General features: G+C 40.1%; 1 protein-coding gene across 11 annotated transcripts in view; it reads left to right on the forward strand.

Annotated features, from left to right (window-relative positions):
* FNDC3A (fibronectin type III domain containing 3A) overlaps nt 1–21,554 on the forward strand; it is a 118,978-nt gene that overhangs the window by 69,978 nt on the left and 27,446 nt on the right. For all 11 annotated transcript variants that reach the window (XM_064647266.1, XM_064647268.1, XM_064647267.1 and 8 more), the window contains 8 exons: nt 386–623; nt 3,831–4,103; nt 6,148–6,206; nt 14,741–14,898; nt 16,063–16,122; nt 18,950–19,088; nt 19,691–19,744; nt 20,363–20,487. In XM_064647266.1, coding sequence (XP_064503336.1) covers nt 386–623; nt 3,831–4,103; nt 6,148–6,206; nt 14,741–14,898; nt 16,063–16,122; nt 18,950–19,088; nt 19,691–19,744; nt 20,363–20,487 — 1,106 coding nt within the window. The remainder of the gene's footprint in view (nt 1–385; nt 624–3,830; nt 4,104–6,147; nt 6,207–14,740; nt 14,899–16,062; nt 16,123–18,949; nt 19,089–19,690; nt 19,745–20,362; nt 20,488–21,554) is intronic.

Consider the following 21,554-nt stretch of genomic DNA (forward strand, 5'->3'; position numbering starts at 1 on the left):
ACTCTATGAAGCAATCTAGTTGTTATGCTGTAGAACAAATCCTAGAAGCAGTGTAGCATACAAGCAATGTGAATGAGGGTGGGAATGGGGTACCCTAAGGAGAAGCCACACTCGTACCATAAATATACCTGGCTGTTTATAAGACGTTGTTACAGTCAGATTTTTTTAACAGTATTTTTCCCTACCGCACTGAGAAATTAATGGCATTGCTGCAGTTAATACACGTAACGTAGATAGCCCTTTATTTGTCCTACATCAGTTTTCTTGAGCTCTTCTGTTTTCCTTTCCTCAAATTTAAGGGCTTTACTATTCCTAGCTTTGTTTAAGTATCTGTAGAAACTTACTGACATTTCTCTTTTGGTATGTGGTGTCTCTCACCGTACAGGTTATTGAGGATAACGGTGTTCGAAGAGTTGTGGTGGTTCCCCAGGCTCCAGAATTTCATCCTGGTGGTCACGCAGTAATACACAGGCCTCCACATCCCCCACTGCCCAGCTTCCTTCCTCTTCCAACCATGATACCCCCTCCACCACGTCACATGTACTCACCTGTGACTGGAGCTGGTGACATGGCAACACAGTACATTCCGCAGTATCACACCTCACAAGTCTATGGGGATGTAGGTAAGTAGCTCATCAAATATTGCAAGTTCTGTCAAAGGGAATAATATTCTCTTCATTTCCAGCGTCTGTTATGCTGCTGTGTAGGCTTTATCGAGCAAGACTTATAGCTTGAATGGGAGCCATACACAGAATTTTTTATGAGGATACCAGCCTTGATTTTACTGAAGCTTATTATTCCAGAAGCTCTTTTAATTTATTTGACTTGTCTCTTCAGTGATCCATTAAATATGCAGATTACTTCTTATGTGTATCAGTTGTAGATTTACCCAGGAAAGCAATGCAGAAAGTGTTTGTAGTGGTTCAACATTTAAATCCATACCTGTGCACTATTCCGAGAGCTCATGTCTTGCAAGTATCCTGCTTGAAGCATTGTGCTGGTTTAAAGGTAAACTGGCAAGAGAAATGAACCCAACTCAAGAGAGACCACAAGTCAGAGTTACAATTTAATAAAAAAAAATACAATAATACAATTATATGGACAAGCAGTTGGTTTTAACCCACAAAACCCAGATGTATAACCCAGCACCCTGGGGCACGAACCGAATGGTGCTCGTTGGCCCCCATGCTGAGCCCCACGTGGTCCCCCTGAGTCCAAAGTAAAAGGGGAGGGGAAAACCTGTTGATGAGAGCGCTGTCGCAGTCTGGTCGAGGGTGGTGATCGCAGTCCGGTCGAGGGTGGCGGTTGCAGTCTGGTCGAGGTTCTGGTCCTCCTCTGGATCTGACCAGTGGTACCAAGACCCCAGGATTATATACACTCAGGTTCCAGTGGGAATGCCCAGTACCTCCCCCAGGGCGAGGAGTTCCACAATGGGTGGTTGTGAGTCAGGAGATATTTTTGGAATCCTTGGTGTCCTGTTAGCAGACACGACCCCTCAGGCTGGGTGTGGAGGAGCTAATGACTCCCTGGAGGGGAGTTGACATTGCCCATAACTACAGCCTGAGGGGTCAGGTGTGCTCTGGGCAGCTGCTGCAAATGGTCTATTGTTAACAGTTTCTGGGAAATGACATAGAGGATATAGAATACACAGTTTGGGTTGCACCCACATTGTGATGAACTGCTCCCGGCTGCTCAGACTAGGACAAGAATGAAATAGGAAATCTTACTATTGATTACAGAAAAAAGTGTGCCATTTTTCATAAAACTTTATGTATTTAATTGAATGTCCCTTTGAAGTCCAGTTTGAATAATCAGGTGCCACTAACCTAAGCTTAATACTGTAGTTGAAACTTTCTCTGGTAGTGCTATTGACATCTGCCTTTAATATGGTTTATTGGCAAAAGTGTATGTGTGTCCTAACTCAGGTCGGGTTGTTAGATTAATATTTACATTTCTGGTAGACTTGCTTTTGTTTAGATAAGGCAGGTGCCAACCTTGAAAGGCTTTCAAAGAGCAATTCTAGGTTGCTGTTTTTAGAGAAAGCTAGAAACTGTGGAAGGAGAGGCTAAACACAACTGCTCAGCATTCTATGATGCTACTAAAATAACCTAAAGATGGCCTACATATAGTTGCGTAAATAGTAATGATGTACAAAGTGGTCAGAAAAGAATATACCAATGTCTAGATCTTCCTGGAATTCTTAGTGTTTTTCTGTTCTCAAGTTGTACTTTATTTCTTCTAGTGCTACTCTGATAACAGTACATTGCTAGATGCTCTTTGGGTGCTTATTTGTAGTTTTATTAATTTCCTGATTTCCTGATGGCACTTGACTGCTTTTCGTTTGCTAAAATAAGAGATTGAATTGTGATAACTCAATGCATAAAATATAAAGGATACTTTAATGAAATAATATTTTTTCAGATTTCTGCTGCCAGATTATATCTCTTTAAATATGGATTCAGTGATAATTTGCTAAACTGCTAATGTAAAAACATTGATAAAGTGGGATGTTTTACGTTTGCTTTGTTTTCAATATATATGTAAGATGCCTTTGGGTTTAGGAAATTAGAGGACTAATGCTGTAATTTGTTATTTATTTGCTACAGATGTAATTTTTAATTCTAGATCTCTGACTTTGGCTATGCCTTTCAAAAGTGAAAGCCTGCAGCTATGCTCCTATATGAGGAATCTAAATTTAAGGGAAAAAAACAACTGAACAAACCAACCCCCAGAAGCTCATAGAGCATGGTAGTTCTCTGACAGAAGCACTGAGCTTTCTAAATGGTTGTGAAAATCACATCTAGAAGTCCTCTGTCAAACTTTCTGGGAATTAAGCTGATCTTAAAAAAAAAAAAAAAAAATAAATCAGAAACTGGGAAGTTCTCTAGTTTTTTTGATTTTTATCCTGCAAGGAAGTTTTTATTTGATCATGTTTCCAGTACTTCCTAGCACATAACGAATAACAAATAATGGACTTAGTCTTCAGACTGATCTGACTTACCTGAAAATGAGCAAATTCTATGCTGGTTTTGAAGGAGGGGTGTTTTTTTTTTAAAGCTTTCATTATTTATTGTGGGCAGGGTTACACTGAGGAAAGACTTGGTGCCGTGTGGCACATAGTTTTAAAGTTTTGAGTCAGTAACCTGTTTCTAAGCATAAAGACGAAATTAATACAAATGTTAGAACTGGACAGAAAAGTTTGCCACTCTGCAGTTTAATATTTTCATTAGTCTGGTACTGACTTTTTTCCAAAACCACCTTCTAAGTTAGAGATGAGTCTTTGATGATACTGCAGCCATGCCTTGGGTTACTGTGTACAGGTATGGTGCACTTTCCAGACTTTGCCATACTGTGTTTAGTGTCTTTCCACTGCCCTAAAGATCACAGATTCTATGTTTCTATGCTTTTATGGGCTTTTTCCCTGTTGATTTCTGCTGAAGCATCATTAAAGTAATAGAGCTGTAGTTGCATTCCAAAACTTAAAACCAGTGGATTTTTTTTATTGGGCGTTAGATCAAACCTCTTCCAGTGAATAAAGTATCACTTTTTTTTTGATTACTTTATTCTGTACCTTACAGCTTAAGGAAGATTATAGAAACATTTGAAGAATAATTTTTAAGTAGAAAAAAAGGAAGATAACCCTTTCTCCCCTAACATATTGTTAATTTCCAGTTAGTTTATATCAGGTTACCTGCTGGACACCTGAGTTTCCAAATAGCAGTAGAGATGTTATTTTACACGCAAGTGCGCATTTTACACACATAGCATTTTTAAGTAGATTTTTAATTACATTCTGTTCTTAATGATTTCTTTTTTCTTCTTTCATTTAGATACTCTGCCTGCGCATGGAAGATCCAACTTTAGAGATGAAAGGTCTAGTAAAACATATGAAAGGTTACAAAAAAAATTAAAAGATCGACATGGAACTCAGAAGGATAGGTTAAACAGTCCTCCATCATCTCCTCAGAAATGTCCTTCTCCTACAAGTGAACATAATGGACTTACAAAAGGACAAGATGCAGGTGGTATAAGCACAGGTTCTACCAAAAGCAAGTCTTTGGGTAAAGGAAAAAGCAATTCTCAGACGGACACAGAAGTAGAAGGTAAGTGTTATCAAAAGTAATATATATATATGCACATATAAATATATGATGCAAGTTAAGTGTCCAACTGAGCATAGCATTTGTAGAACACCACACTTTGACAGTCTTGCAGTTGAGAAGTAGCCTGTAACTGCACTGCCTTACGTAGAGTGGAGTTAAAGGGCAATTGGCTTGCTCATCACATTGGAGTGATGGGCCTAAGAGAACAAAAACAACTGACATGGAAGTCTCCATCTAAATTTGAGAAAATATTATCAGTCGTACTTCATAAACATAACAGTGTTTAAAGAAAAATCTCTGCTTTGTCCAGAGTTACTGGTTCTTGCATTTTTAGGAATCACTGAATATTGATGGCCTGCTTGATGTTGTAGAAAACATGGAAAGAACCAGGTGTCTGATACAGGAAACCTACATTCAACTTGTTAAAGAAGAATGTTTTGTAAAAGAGATACTGCTGTTGTATGAAATCCGTATAATGCCTGTCCCTACCTACTCTTTATTGAAGGGCCCTTGTAGGAAAAGACTTGTCCTCACATTAGTCCATGGGAGTTCATGTTTTCTAGGACACTGCCATAGGGAGTGTGTTTATTATTAATATCTTTATTTCACTTATGATCTCACAGATAGACTGAATTCACTGAGTCTTGGTCATACAGTCATTGTCAAATCTGAAAATGTGTCACTATGCAACTTTGAGGTCATTGGCATAGCCCTTCAGATTCTGAACACATCAAAGGCTTGTTATCACAGCCAAAACCAGTTTTCTCAGAATAGGAACTGGTAACTGCTGATGTTGAGGGGGAAAAAAATAGTGGTTTTTCTCCACTCGCTGAAGTTTGCCTTGAGATGATAATTTTATGACAATGTATAGTAGATTGCTGTAAACCAAAGGGACTGTGACAAAAGTACATCTAATCAAAACCAGGAAATCTCAGCCTATGAGAACTGTTTAAAAGTATGTGTAGATGATACCCTGTGAAAACTTAGTACCAAATGCCACCTCTGAGATACAGCCTGAAGTCAGAAGTTGGGAACTGTTGCTCCAAACTTCAATGACTATTTGTCACTATAGTTCCAGAGTCTTGACTTCAGTTTACTTTGTTAGTTGGTATTGATCTGTGAGCTAACTTTACCAAGGCACAGGTGATAAAATGTACTGTTGCTTACATATGTTACAAAAATTATGTTAATGGTTTCTTTAGAAGTATTTTACTTAAGAAATGGAAAAGTCCACTTTTCAAAATTATTTAATTCAGGAGACATTGGGGAGACATACTGAGACTTAGACTTGTCAAACAGAAGTCAGAGAAGCATTTAATTAGTTTCAACAGCATAAACCATCTTAGAAACAAAGTTGTAAATAGATTTGATCTGTTTTGTTTTTTAAAGAGTTTGTTTTTTAAAGAATTTTGTCAATCTTTGTTTTTCTTTTATGTTTAGTTTAAACTAAAGGTTAAGTGAATTAAAAATCCCTGGCCGCACTATCAAAACTGAGTAGTACTCTATCAAGATAATAAAATTTTAATATTGTGTAAGAGAGAGTACATAAAACACTTTCTATATACTGTGAGTCCTTTGAAACTCAGCAATACCTTCAGCTGAAACAAAAGACCTTAGATTCTTTCCCTTCCAATTGAGGGAGGCCAGCAGTGTTACCAGTAGGCTTCCAGATGATGTGCAATAACATATTTAAAACTACTGCAACTTGACTGCATCTACATCCAAAGAGAAATCTATGGAAATATCTCATCCAAGATCAGAAGTTCTCCAGAGCAGTAGTTAAAGTTATACATTAATAAAAGATAGCCAGGCTTTCTGTATTCCATAAATCATAGGACAGATTTAGAAATAGTTTTATATTAACAACTTCATCAGGAGCTTTTTTGGTTTTATGTTACCTAGACAAATGCAAGTTAGCAAGGTGTTCTGTTTTGTAAATACTTTAATCTGTGTGCAGTTGCTGATTTTGAAGAGATATTTCACTGTAAAGTCACTGCATGATATTCATGGGTACTTTCTGTTTGCTTTGATTTTGTTTTTTAAGAAAAGGATGAAGAAACAAAAGCACTGGAAGCACTTCTTTCTAATATAGCCAAGCCAGTGGTAAGTAACAAAAGCTTTCGATAAAATCAGAATGTATCTGTTGCCATTTTACAGTTACACCTCCTTTTCTCTCTCCCAAGTTTAAAGCATCTTTAACTTTCCACACTAAAGCAAATTCACTTATCTCCCAGTTTCTGAAATGTAAACAACCAAAGTAATTTTTAATGTATTAACATTTATGAAACTAAAATTGTCTTGATACTTATTTATTATGCAGAATTCTTCTTTGCCACTCTGTGAATGTCAGTATTAACAGTAGTGGGCAGTAGTAGCAAGAGACTGAAATCACCTGAGAAGGACGAAGATTGGTGAGACAAAGATACCAGAACTTTATTTGAGAGGCTAAAGGGCTGAAGTAGAGTAAACAAAGAGTATAGACTGGAATTAAGAACGGTTCATTAGGACCAGACTTAAAGAAGCTGAAGAAAGGGCCAGAAGAATTTATGGCTGTAATAAATGAATATCAGTCTACATCTGATAGCACTGATTTTTATGCAGGATCTGGAGTGTAATCCAGCTTTCCCACTTCTCATCTTTCTTCTGACAGCTAGAACCTCCAAAGTCCTGCCAGCAGAGGTTTTGCTGCCTGTTGTGCATCTCATCTCCACAGATGTTAGCAAACACCTATTGCTATCACTCTGGTAGATCAGGCAGTAGAGACTTGTGCAGGGGATCTGAAGACTATAGGTTTGCTGTAAGATAATGCCAGAAAGCATTTAAGGGATTCATTTGCTATTAAAAATAGTACTCATTACTAATGAATAACTTAGCCTAACTAATGCATTACTAATAAGTGACAATGTGGATGGCCCTTTCCGTCCTGACTAGAAATACAGGGACCAGTTCTCCAGATGTGTGCGTAGTCCTCTGTCAGTGGACAGGACATACAGAATGCCATCCAAGTTGGGGTATTCTCAGTGGCTGCATTGCCAAGGGGAACTCTGAGCTTCCTAAATTAGACTGTGAGAACTGTGGACAACAAGTGTGGTCTTCTGCTGTGTTGCTAATAACATAGGGAAAAACAATGGAGTGCTAGTACTGTTGTTTTCTTTCACTCCCTTCCATCCCAACTCAACCATCCATGCCTTTTAGGCAAGCACGCTATTTGCCTTCCCTACCATGTCCTTGCTTGAACGACATTGTATGTAGCTGTGTGATCACTGCAGAGTGATCTCTGCAGACCTCAGAAGACATCACAGGCATAGGCAGTGGTGGTCTACTACAGACCACATAGTGTACATGAGGCAAAAGGCCAAACTTCCAGCACTTGGAGAGGCTTATGCTTTATGAAGGTAAGGGACAGTCAGGACTGGAAGTGGGTAGAAGGCTGGGTGATGTTGCAGCTTGGGGGAGTGTGGTGTGATGTGATAGGAGTCTCTGTTACTTACTCAGGCCTTGCAGGATCACAAGCAACCCTCCTACAGTGTCATCGAGGAAATGCTTTCCTCATGCTCCCACAAGCAAACCAGGAGATTGTTCTTTCAAACCTTCCATTTCTAGTTCTCATCAGAAATATTCCTGCATGATTTTTATTGTTTTGGCTGAAGGACTCACTGTGTGGATCATGGTTCCTGATGGATCGTCAGCACCCTGTTCCCTGGGTGAACAGTGCTGGCACAGGCAGTACTGGCTGTGGTGGTGGTCATATGATCAGATAATCATACAGGGTGCTGTCCAGTGCCATGTCCATTGCTCCATATCCTACTACAGAAAGCATGGAATAATGCTGAAGGCTGACCTGTCTTGGGTTGTCCCACGTCTCAGTGCCCACGTCCAGGGCATGTACATCTAAATCAGGTGGTGGTCTCCATTGTGTACTTTCATTCACACATATCCTTCAGTTCTGTGTAGTATGGGATACATAAATTTTACTACCTCCAGACTCCTATTAGGTTCTGATTTTCTTGAACTTTTGCCTGTATGGATCCCCTCCTTTCATACATGGCAGTATTAAGTTGGTAATGTGATACTGCTGCCAAATGACCCTTCTACTTAATGAAGTCTTGCTTGAACTTTTTTATGCTCTGAGGTAAGTTGGAGTGGTTCTGCAGATTGCACCATGATGTGTCCTCAGCGTCTGAGCAGAGTCACCACCAGTTGTCATGTCTGTTAACCAAATAACAAAGCAAGCAAAAGAGAAGAAGAGGGGCCCTGAAAAGGCAAAAGCAAAATGAAGAATGGCACAGAAGGCTGAGTATTTAATAAGAGGCAACAGAAATGCAGAATTTGATGATGTCTGTATAGCATGTAAACGGCTTTGGAGGGCATCGTATTTTGTGGTTCTGTGTACGTTTGTGGACTTCTAGAATGTGATGCACCTCACAGTTAAGTATCCTGCCTCACTGCGAATGCAATCCAGATTGCACGTACTAAAACTGCTCTTTTGTTTGACCCAAATGACACGTATAATGTAGTTAATGAGGAGATTCACTTTTGCAAGCCCACCTCTTGTTTCTTTAGTGCTACGGCTCTGACTCAAGTATTGTGCTTTGCTGAAGCACACAGCTCAGAGCTGCAAGGAGGATCAATTGCAGCTGCTTGAATAAGCATACAAAGTAATAAGTAATGCCAAGTTTTCTGAAAAGCATCTCAGAGCATATAATAATAGTGGATTCTTCTGATCTTAAATCTTTGTTCTTCAAAAATACTTTTTTCCTCCTTAGAGGTTTTTTTGGAAATATGTTAGTGTTTTGTGATTGAAAACTGACAGGAATTTCTGAATATTTCTGTAATAGAGCTTTGGCTAGCATTCAAAAAGTCAACTATTGGGATATTATTGAACATCAGGGATAAAGGACAATATTAAATAATTGCATCTCAGTGAAGAAATTTGTAATTACTGTCCTGTGCTCGTATTATGAGTCTTGTTTTTAAATAGTATATGCTGATGTAATCTAAGATTACCTGTTATGATCAGGTTCTTAAAATTATTAGATAGATGCCTCTGCCTGAATTAAGGTACAAACAAGACCATATGGCAAAGTCAAAAGTACAGATCTTATTTAACAGTAAATATGAGGTAGAGAAAGATAGAAAGAAATAAGAAAAAGGGGGAGGAGGGGCAGGGAGAGAAAGAGAGTGACGGAGAGACAGATTAAGTAGAAAAAATATCACCACTCTGTAGATTCTGACAGTGTCCCGCTGATCCTCTTCTTGTGGTCTTCTCAGTGATGAGGGTTCCAGTCTCGGCAAAGTGATGGTTGCAGTCTGGGTCCATCGAGGGAAGCCCAGGATGGTGAGGGAAGAAGCCTGTGTGTTGAGTGAAGTCTGTGACAGTAAGGAAAGTCCTGTATGTCTTTTAATGGGCTTAGGCCACCTGGGGCGGGGAGTTTTAGAATGGATGATGTAATACTGGACTGGATCAGGGGACATTTCATGAGTCTTTGACACCTTCTAAGGCATTACAGCTGTCTGTTATGCCAGCGGAGTTGAGCCAGTTATGGCCCATTCTGGCCCATTCAGGCTATGTGTGAATTATCCTGGTGCTTCCCTGGAGGGGAGTTATCACAGCTGAGTCACTTGTGTAAGGAAAAAGAAAAGAAACACTACCCTGCCTTGCAGGATTTGCCTGTCTCCTTATCTTGTTCAACACCCGGCTTGTAGCCTGAAGTGTGGGATGGGCCCTCACCACCTGGGCAGTTAGTTGCACGTTGTCAGCTTGCACCTGGATTGTCTGAACCATTAGCATTGTATTCTTCTCCTGGGATAATTGGACAATAGTACTACCATTATCTTATCGCAAGTTCCTGTCACAGTCCAAATTAGTAGGCATATTCAGGGAGGGGTGGTCTTTGGTGAGCAGTTGCTTCTTTGCAAAGTTTGCTATAGAGGAAAAAAGTCCTTCAGTCATTTTTAACAGTGTTCAAGCCATAAACACTGTTAAATTTCTGTGGTTCACAGTACCATAGTGCATATATACAATGGAGAAAAGTTTTTTAAAGAAAATTTTTATTTTAGTGATTCTTGACATTTTAATACTTTGCTTTTGTCCCTTACTAATAGTCTTGTGAGGAAGAATATAGCTGAACCTAGACTAACTTACCTTTAAGAATCATTTTCTTAGCTGGAAGTTGAATCTGAAAGCAGTACCAAATGTTCTATAAATGAGTTGAAAAGGACTTGAATTACTTCTCTGATTCTTTCTTGTCAGTGCTTGCGGCTGTGATTTAAAAAACTTTTTTAGCAACTGAGTGTGGTTGAAAATACTCATACACCTATATGTAAATTTACCGAAAAGCTACTGAGTTAAAAAATATGTAACATCATATAGAATATGGGTCCAGAAGAAAAACCTCTATATTACTCACTAGTCACTGCTGCTAACTCTTTTCTTTTTGTCTGATTACTGACCCCTCACGCACAAGCTGTATTTTTGGAGACCCCATACTTCTCCACTGCCATTCTCTGGGGTTGCAGAAGAGAAAGTGGCAACTTCAGTTAGATTCAGGTGTATGGGGGACAGGGTTGGAAATTGTTTGCAATATTTATCCCTGCCAAGGAGTTAAGTGTTGTACCTCTTGTTCTGTTCTTCTGCCTTGAGCCCATTCTCCTAGGCCCTCAGGTATATGCCTCTTAACACTTGTTCCATAAGTAGTTCACTCCCCAGTGCTCCTCAGCAGGTCTTAATAGTTTAGACTTGCAACTCCTTGGTTTAATGTGAGTGTACATTTCTCATGGGCAACCAGTGTTTTAACCTGGCCACCTTGTTTATTACAGATCCCTCACTTAGATTATAAATTTTTTAGCAACAAGGTTGCATCAGATGGATATGAACTTCAGCCTCATTGCAAATGCAGGATGGATGTATAATTTTAACTTCTACATCCACCAGGAACAGAGCAGTGCCTCACTTGGAGCTTCCCTGCTACGTTTTTTCCTTTTTTTTTTTTTATCTTTTGTCTTAAGTCCTGTTAGCCTTTTTGTTTCACTGAATGTTTTTAACAACTTCTGTAAATTCTGTTGAACTGTATCTTTTTGGCTAACATATTTCTCCCTTTTCCCTATTCGCATATGTGTGCGTGGGTATGTACAAATAATTTATATCTGGTTTATACAGTGTGGCTTTTTATGCACCTTTAGGATGTCCTTACTTTCCAGCTTCTATGAATACTTTTCACATTGCTTTTCTGGTTCTACTGACTGTTGCATTTAAGTTTTGGCAAATTGGCACAACAAAGCTTCAGCCCTTCATAATATTCTGTAGTCACAGCCTGTTTACACAAGTAAAACACCAGAACAACCTACATAGTCACTGACTTTTAGCTTGGTACATAATGCTGCTTCATTGTTGTAGTCACAGTATTAACATTTGTCATCTATTATTTTACAAGTCTTCTGGAAGGTTTATACGAGTTCAACAACAAATGTTGCACTGGGGGAATAACTTGGGATAACAATTTTTCATCCAGTCACAGACTTAACATTTCACCATGTTCTCTGTGATGCTTGTTGATATATAATGATTTTCACTAATACTCTTGAGTTTACTTTTACCAGTCAAAGTCCTGTAAGTTGTCTATTACTCTGTAGTCTGTAATGTTCTCTTTGATCTCCCTCCCACTCTCCCTGCTCTCTCTGTACTGAACAGTTGAAACCTCTAATCTTTTAATGTTCAAATAAGATCTGTGGTGCATTGACTCTGGCTGGGTGCCAGGTGCCCACCAAAGCCCTTCTATTGCTCCCCTCCTCGGCTGGGCACAGGAGAGCTGCCAAGACCCTGTTCCAGCGTGGGCTTCCCACAGGGTTACAACCTCCTTTAAGCATCCCCCTGCTCCAGCATGGGGTCCTGCACAGGCTGCAGCTGGATCTCTGCTCCCCCCATGGACCTCCATGGGCTGTGGGGAATGGTCTGCCTAACCGTGGTCTGCATCACAGACTGCAGGGGAATTTCAGCTCCAGTGCCTGGAGTACCTCCCCCCCTTCCTTCTTCACTGACCTTGGTGTCTGCAGAGCTGTTTTTCTTGCCTACTCTCACTTCTCTCTCTGGCTGCAGTTGTTCTTCTGCAGAGTTGGGGTTTTTTTCACCTCTTCTTAATTCTGTTATCCCAGAGGCACTCTCACTGTCGCTGCTGGGCTCAGCCTTGGCCAGTGGTGGATCTGTCTTAGAGCCAGCTGGCATTGGCTCTGTCAGACATGAGGGAACCTTCTGGCATTTTCTTACAGAAGCCACCCCTGTATTCTCCCCCATCCCACCTACCAAAACCTTGCCACACAAACCCAATACAAGTTGTAATGCCACCTCTCACTCCTACCAACAACATTACTTCTCTGGTGTAAACAAAGATAGACCAAAATGTAATCGGTCAGGTGCGTAAGACAATTTGGCATTAGCAAAGCATTAGGTGGAATGTTATGTGCAGTTCTGGGTAAAGCACTAATAAAAATGACTCAGTAGGAGATAGAGGACAGTGAGAATGATCAGAGATTTGATGAGGGGAGACTTGAATACTAAGTATCTTCCAATACATAAGAAACAACTGCAGAAGGGAGGGGAAGATCTAATGTTCAACTCCATGGTGGCTAGGACTAGTAGGCTTAGCTAGTAGTGAGAGAGACAGTACAAGGACACTAGGAAATAAAAATTCCGCTGTTAAGGTAGCTAAACATAGGAATAGAATCTTAGAATGGATCCTGCTAATTCTGAAGTACAGTATGTCCCCATTTCTTTCCTTCAGGATCTCCTGCCACCTTCTGCAAGTCAGGACAGTGGGATTAAAATTATCACAGAGGGTGCTTTTATCAGATTCTTCCCACAACTCCAAAGACTTCCAGAAATGCTAGAATTTTACTGAGGTGGTTGTAGATAGTGTTAGTCTAGTTTGTGATCCCATCAAGCTGATAGTGGAATTTTTCTTACCATACTTTGAATTGTGTTTCCCAAGAATTTCAGTCTGTAGTCATACCAGCATTTGATCCCTTTCAGGTTATGATACGCAATCTTGTTAGTGCATAAGTGTTTAGTGACATTATTTCCAAGGCATTGAGGTTCAGACTGTTTGAATTTTTTCTTCTTTCTGTTTTTGTTATCAGTAAGTCATGCCCTCTCTGCTTCATTCTTGAAGTTGACCCATTCAGGTTTTTAGTTCAGTAGATCATCTCAATTTGCAAACACCAGTTGTAAGGATAGCTTTTTGATTCTAATACTCAGGTAATAGATTTTCAAAAGCAATTATTCCCAAAATAGATACATATTACAGTCATATTGTAAAACTAATCATTTCATGTAAAGAATGGAATGTGTTTCACTTCTTTTGTGAAATGATTGTAAACAGTAGGTGCGCACAAGGTACAAACCACAATAGCAGAAGTGCAATATTTATAGGCACCCACAAAATTCTAGGCATCCTTCTATAACAGATCCTAAAGATTTGTAATCACCTGCATGCACCTAGGCACTCACATGAGCATCCCCAGCCCCTTGCAGCATGTGTGGGTTTCAAGCAGCACCCACTCTTCTGGGAGTGTGGGTGCCTCTAGTCACACGTCTCCATTGTGCATTAGTAGCTTTGCATGTAACCGTGTTGTTCCCTACAATCTGCTAATCCACAGGCCACTGAGAAAATTCTTCACCAGGTCACATGCACACACCCAAGCTGTAGGTCTGTGTCTGCTGCATCCCAAACTGCTGTCACAGCAGCTGAGGTGCAGCTACTCATGGCATCCATCAGGCTTGGATGGAGGCAGCAGTGGTGGCAGGGCAATTTCTTATGCCGTCAGGCCAGGTTTTGATCATTGCTCTGTTCCACTCCAGCATCCTTGGGCTCTGTTACAAGTTTTCATGCTGTATTTATACTTCTGAAGCTGATTACTTCTGTGTTTCAGAAGTCTCTTTGTGATTCCCCATTTCCATTTAACCCACGCGGGGATCGCTGCCTTTAGCATGATTAGTCTGCTGGGACAAACACTTGTCAGGCAATTGGAAGTGTTGCGTTCGCACACACTGCTTATACTTGTATTTCTATCACACCAACTTTTGTTATCCAGGCCTTTCTGCAAAGGGTGGGCTGTGCAGGCAAGCAGCACCACAGGAATTCTTCAGGACATTGTCTATATATATGTTTATGTATATGTACATGGACCTTGTGAGCATGCCTTCATCTATATGTATGTATATATATTTCATAAGAAAACTGAGTTGGCAAGAAAGTATTAAAAAAAAAAATCATATTCTGTGTGACTTCAAAGAAAAATGTGCCTGAGTGTGGTATAATGAAGTGCCCAATGTCCCAGGATGTGCTTTGCCTCACCAGCGCTTCAGTCCATGTTTCAGCAGCCCACTGGGTGGCGTTCGGTACCGAGAGATGTCTCTACCCTCAGCCCCGTGCCCGGGATTGCGGTTTTCTCATGGCACTCCTTGTATTTCCAGCTTGATTTCATCTGTAAAAACAAGTTAGTAGCTATTGTATGAGTATAAATATTCTGATTTGCTAATGGTATATTATTTTCTTCTCTCTTATTTGATCCTTTTTGGCAAAGTAGTGTTTATATATAATAGCACTTAAATGGCAGAGATCTCAAAAGTTGTGTTTCTGCAGGTGTCAGATATTCAGGCAAGAACAGCACTGCTTATGTGGTCCCCTCCATCCAGTGACACCAGAGAAGACACTGACAAGAACGACATGCCAGAGGTTTATACTTACGAAGTGATGATTTCAAATACTGGAAAAGATGGAACATACAAAACTGTATACATGTAGGTGTTTGTTATTTTCATTTAATCGCTGCTACATTGAGTTATGTGGGTTAAAACCTCATTTAAAATCTGCTTGTTTTCCAAAGAGTTAAATAATTGCCAGTTTTGTACAACTGCTATTTTGAAATTAACTGCTTTTTTCAGTAGAATTTGTTTTATTACTGAAGTCTCTGCTATCAATTGGAATGTAAAGACTTTGTTCTTACATGTTGGAGGTGTGTTTTAATACCACTTTGCTGTATTTCAACCAGATGCATTAGAAACCATGGGTTCTCAAATAGTGAGATATGCAAGTGAGAAATACAAATTGTATTTATCATTATTCATGTCAGCACATGCTTCTGCTCCCAGTAATGTTATTCCTCCCTTCCCCAAAATTGCTCTTTATAAGAGACAGTCTTATGATATGAAAAAAATTAAGTAAATTCACTCAGAACACAACTCATAGTAGCAGCAAAGCAAACAAAACTCTTTCATTGTTTCGTTCCAAACACAATGGTCTTCAGTCAGTTTTTTGCAACTTGGAGAAACATAACAGTAAAATTTAGCCTTAAAGGTGTAGACCTCTCTAATAATTATAAACCTATGTATCTAGCTAGTTTATCATGGTCACCTTCCATGGATTTCATGGAATCACGATATTCCTATCCTAGAAACTAGAGGAAAAGAAATGAGCTTTGCTAACATAAGCTGATGTCAGCAAAAGCAAACTATTTGATGTTACTTAGGTGCCTTTTCTGTTTACTAGACTCTAGCAAGTAGGTATATGCAGTCAGGTACAGTTTTAGATAATTGTTTTTGCAAGGCTGAACTGAGCTTCTGTAGGCCCCAGTACTGTAATGGGGTTTTTTGTGTAATAACATGCATGCATACACATGCAACTTACTGAGTAAAGAGGAAAATAAAAATTATTTTTTATAATAAGCACAAACAAACTAAAAAGTGCCTCAAAACCACCAGGGCAAAAGAGCAAGTAATGCAAGAAGCTTCTAAAATTCCAAGATAAATGCATTTACATTTTACTGTATTTAGCAACAATGTTAAACTGTTAGCAAATACATTTCATAGAAGGTATGTTAGGTGAGTGGGTTAGATAATATATGTCTTTTTTATAAATGTATGGGATTCTGAAATAGTCTTTAACAAAATTGTATCTCTTTTCAGTGGGGAAGAAAATAAAGTTACTGTAAATGATCTCAGGCCAGCAACTGATTACCATGCAAAGTAAGTATCTCATTTTCTCTTCATTAAATTCAGTGGAGTTATTTTAAAAGTTTCATTGTATCTGAGTATTTACATAAGTCTTCAGAGATTGTCTTTACCGTTTCTCACCCTCCTTTGAGTCACAAATGGACATTTTTGGCTTAGTTGACCACTCAGTCCATTTTGGAAAACATATGATGATTAGTGCACCCCTATTCTACCTCCATGCTCTTTGCTTCATGCCAGCACAGTGACCTTTTTCTGTCCTTGGAGCCAGGCACAGATGCTACTTTCTCTCAGTTTTCCACAAGCAGCAGAGGAAAGTACCTAGCACAGGAAGATGCTCACTGCTGGCCACCTGAAGGTCACATTATGCTGCTTTTGCTTTGCTCCAGTAGATCAGTGAACCTGACCCCATATGTGCCAGAAAGGATGGCCCCAGCTCAGTGTAATTGTACCCTTCTAGCAGAATTTGCTGATTCAGGAGGTCAGAAGAAATAGCATAGGATTGGAAAGATGCGGTTAGGTGTTCTTCTTCCCTCTTTGTTTTTAAATATTGGAGAGTAATTTGGAGCTGAGCTTGGCAAGGGGTGCAAAGACTAATAAGGGCTTCTGTAGCTCTGTCAGCCAGAAAGGAAGGGCAGAGAAAGCACATCGCCCCTTATGAACACAACTGGCAAACTGGTAACAGCAGACAAGGAGAAAGCTGAAGTATTCAACAACTCTTTTTGCCTCAGTCTTCACTGACAATCTCTCTTCCCACTTCTGTCAAGTGGATGGACCGTGAGATAGGGACTGGGAGAGTAAAGTCCCTCCTACAGTAAGAGAAGAGCAGGTTTGGGACCACGTGAGGAACCTGAACCTAAGTCTATGGGACCTGATGAGTTGCATCCCAGAGTCCTGAGGGAATTGTCTGATGTAGTTGCCATCTCCATCACATTTGAAACCACTCTCCATCATATTTGAAAAGTCATGGCAGCCAGGCAAAGTCCCAGGTGACTGGAAAAAGGGAAACACCACACCCATTTTCTTTAAAGGGTAAAAAGGAAGACTCTGGGAACTACCAACCTGTCAGCCTTACCTCTGTGCCTAGGAAGATCACGGAACAGATGCTCCTAGAAACTATGCTAAGGCACATGGAAGACATGGAGGTGATTTGAGACAGCCAGCATGGCTTCACCAAGGGCAAGTCCTGCTTAGCCAACCTAGTGGCCTGTGGTGGAGTGGCTACATCAGTGGACAAGGGAAGGGCTACAGATGTCACTTTTCTGGACTTCTGTAAGGCCTTTGAGACAGTCCCCCACAACGTTGTTCTCTCTTAATTGGAGAGATGTGGAGTTGATGGATGGACTCATGGGGGATGAGGAATTGGTTAGATGGTCACATTCAGAGAGTAGTGATCAATGGCTCAATGTCCGGATGCTGTTCCTGAGGCATCTGCATTGCACCAGTACTGTCTAATATCTTCATCAGTGATATAGACCAAGTGCACTCTCAGCAGATGACACCAAACTGAGTGGTGCAGTTGACGTGCCTGAGGGACAGGATGCCATCCAGGGGAATCTGGACAAACTTGAGCAGTGGACCTATGCGTTCAACATGGATTGATGAGATTCAACAAGGCCAAGTGCAAGCTCCTTCACTTGTGTCGGGGAAACTGTGGGTATCAGTACAGGCTGGGGGATGAAGGGATTGAGAGCAGCTCTGCCAAGAAGGACATGGAAGTCCTGCTGGTTGGAAAGCTGGAAATGACCTGGCAGTGTGTGCTCACAACCCAGAAGGCCGACTGTATCCTGAGCTGCATCAAAAGCAGCACGGACAGCAGGTCAAAGACGGTGATTCTGCCCTTCTACTCTGGCGAGACCCCACGTGGAGTACTGCATCCAGCTCTGGGGTCTCCAGCACAGGAAGGATGTGGACCTGTTAGAGTGGGTCCAGAGGAGGGACACAAAAACAGTCAGAGGGCTGGAGCGCCTCTCCTGTGAAGACAAGGTGACACAGTTGGAGTTGTTCAGTCTGGAGAAGGCTCCAGGGAGACATTTTGTGGCCTTTCAGTATTTAAAGGGGGCTTATAAGAAAGATGGGGACAGACTTTTTAGTAGGGCAAGGGATAATGATTTTTGCATCTTCATAAGCCAGCAACCCAGGTCTTATATCCATGACCAGAGGAAAGGAGGTTTTTTGGGGTTTTGTTTTTTTTTCTTTCAAAGGAACAGATGAATCAGAATAAAGTGCCGTTCGCCTAAGGAAGACACAAGGCATAGCTACACAAGTTAGGGGGCAGGGAGAGGCCAGAATATAGTAATGTATTTCCTTTAGAGACAAGCTGTTTGAAAAACAAACCATTTCTCTTTGAGACAGAAGCAAGAATTCACTCTTCTGAAGTAGGTGGAGAGTTAATTCATAGCCTTCCTAAAGGAGAGGGCAGGGTGAACAGGCTCAGCAAGGTCTTGAAGAAGTACAGAGGAGACTCTGAAAATGTATCAACAGGTTCACTGTGCTCATCTGACGGAAGCACTTGCACATCAGTTAATACGTCTGCAATAGATAATGAGCCTGCAAAATGTTACCGTTGTTTCCCAACCAAGGTACAGCTAATAACAGATATATTTCAAATATAATTATGAGACTAAAGCTGACTGATGGTAGTGATGTACATCCAAAGTAAAGGATTCTTTTCTTTCAAATTACTTTAATTGACCAAGATGTTTCCAGTTGATTATTTATAACAGTGATATTTTAATAATGAAGCAGCAAGGCAGTAACTTAATTCTGAATACTTAGTTTTCTTTGGAAACTACAGACACAGATTGTGAAGCGAAATGTTATTGACTCTTTTCCACTTTAGAGTACAAGTAGAATGCAACTGTGTAAAGGGGAGCCCTTCAGAAGCAGAGAGTTTTACCACAATGAGTTGTGAACCTGATACACCAAATCTGCCCAGGATAACTAATCGGACCAAAAATTCTCTTACTCTTCAATGGAAGGTAAGAATTGCTTCACAGTCTTTAAAATAAATATTTTAAACTCTTCAGAGTTGTTGTGGATTTTTCAATAAAATATCAGTTCATTGAAATGGAAAATTTTCATCAAACATGCTAATTTCAGTCACAGTTCTATGACTGGAAATAGATGCACTGGGTTAAATGTGGCCTTTAGTAAGAAGAGAAGGATTCACAGAAAAGCAAGGAGCCTTTGCAAATAAAGTTACTGAGTTCCAGTCCCCTACTGTACTGTGGAACCGATTCCTTTCTCTGCCATTGAACATGGCTCGTTTGTGCAAAGCAAATTAAGTAGTCTGAAAAGACTGAAATTTGAGCAGAACTGCAATCTAGCTGCTCAGAAAAATACTATAGCATTTTACACAGCTGCCTGAATACTTTTTCAAGATCTAAATTACAAAACAAAACCATAAACACAAAACAAGTGTTCAGTGGATAGGACTGTCTTGGCAAGTGAAACAATTGTATAAGGGGAGCATCATTTGCCTTCTGCTGTTCTTGTCATGGTTTGACCTCTACATACATTTTTTCCTTAAATGGTCTTGTTTCCAGTTAAGAGTTCTAATTTTCTTGTTTTCCTGTTGCAGGCATCTTGTGATAATGGTTCCAAAATCCACAGTTACCTTTTAGAATGGGATGAAGTAAGCAAGTTTTTTCTATTGTATTTTTAATTTCGTAGGTTTTTTAAGTAGTTGCATGTGACTGTGCACATCAAGTTGTGTGAAAATTATGATTTCTGTTTAGAGGTGTGCGACAAGTATGGAATTCCTGAAGCAATTACCAGAATATTGCTTAATTTTTTTCCTGGGGAATATAAAATAGTAGGATCCTAATTGCATGATTCTGCTACTCTTAATAGTGGCTTTTTCACTTGTAATCCAATATTGTGTTCGAGAGCTGACACTGAAGGATCGTTTTCCAATGACAGTCTTTCTTCTGTACAAAGGGGGTGGGTCAGCTATGCCTCTGCAAACATCTTGCAGTCCCTACCTGGACAGCTATCCTGAGATGGCAGAGCTGCAGAAGCTTCATGGCTTTTTTTGTTTCAGCCCTGTGGAACTGGGAAATGGAAAGGAAGGGGAAAAGCCGCTAATTTAATATACATACAAAATTTCATATGCTACTACCTCACTAAATGGGAGATTCTTGAGTTATATTTCATTTCACAAAAATGAGTTTACTTCATATTTGTGTGTTACTATAATTGATGGGTGCATATATAATAGGATGAATAATGTGATTCATTTATTCCTTTTTAGGGAAAAGGAAATGGAGAGTTTTGCCAGTGTTATTACGGTCAACAGAAGCAGTATAGGATCACTAAACTATCACCAGCAATGGGGTACACCTTTAGGCTAGCAGCCAAAAATGACGTGGGAATGAGGTAAATATGCATATGTTCATTTGGGAAAAACATATGGTGGCATTTAAAGAAAAAAGTCTTTTGTCCAACTGGAATGAACTGAACTATAGAATATTTCAGTTGGAAGGGACCTACAGTGATCATCTAGTCCAACTGCTTAGTTAATTCACAGCATGTGATTAGATTATTAATTTTTCGGATTACCTGTGCCCTACAAATCACTTGACCCTGCCTGAGCAGGGGAGGTTAGATGAGATGACCTGCAGAGATCCCTTCCAACCTCAGCTAGTCTGTGATTCCCAGCATAGCACATTTTGTTCAGGCCTGGCATGGCTGTGTACTACAATTGCTATGTGTGTGCATACTTACCATATAAATGCTACAAATTTCAGCCCCTCTTAGAAGCAGCATGTGCTGCTGCTGTGCTGACTGGGGAGTACCTCGTTACCATGCTCTCTGCTGCTCTTTGTTCCAGGCAGGTTTGATATGGTGCCAGACCTAAGGTTAGTTCCTGAAGTTGGTGTAATAACAGTTTTCAAGGGCTTATCATCACTCCTTAAATTTAGAGTTGTAGTGATGACAATATAAAGAGATGTCAGTAACTCTTCTGGAGCAGGAATTAAGTCTGGCACAACTCCCACTGCCACATGTCAGTGTTTCTGTTGTGCTTTGTGCCACCTCCCCTTACTGGGATATTGTCCCTTTATCTAAGGTATCTGTTAGTCTCCCTGGGAAATAGACAGAATATGACATTACCATATCAATGAATTCTTTGGCAGTTCTAGAGCTTATTATAAATGCTTAGGATACGTGCTTCTTGCTTTTAATTACTACTTTTCAGATGTTGGAGAGCATCAAACTTTGTTTTGAATTTTTGAATGAATGGCATGTGCCATGTGCTCTAGGACAACGCTGCTTAAGCAGAGAGGTTCGACTAGATGACCCACTGTGGTCCCTTCTAGCCTGACCCATTCTGTGACATCTGATTTCAGTAGAGAATATAAATAAGACCTTGAAAAAAAACCCCAACAATGTGTTTTCAAGTTATGCTTGCGCTACTGGGTGCATTAGTTCTTGGGAACGCTTCT

The sequence above is a fragment of the Pseudopipra pipra genome, chromosome 2 (genome assembly GCF_036250125.1).
Source record: "Pseudopipra pipra isolate bDixPip1 chromosome 2, bDixPip1.hap1, whole genome shotgun sequence".
NCBI lineage: Eukaryota > Metazoa > Chordata > Aves > Passeriformes > Pipridae > Pseudopipra > Pseudopipra pipra.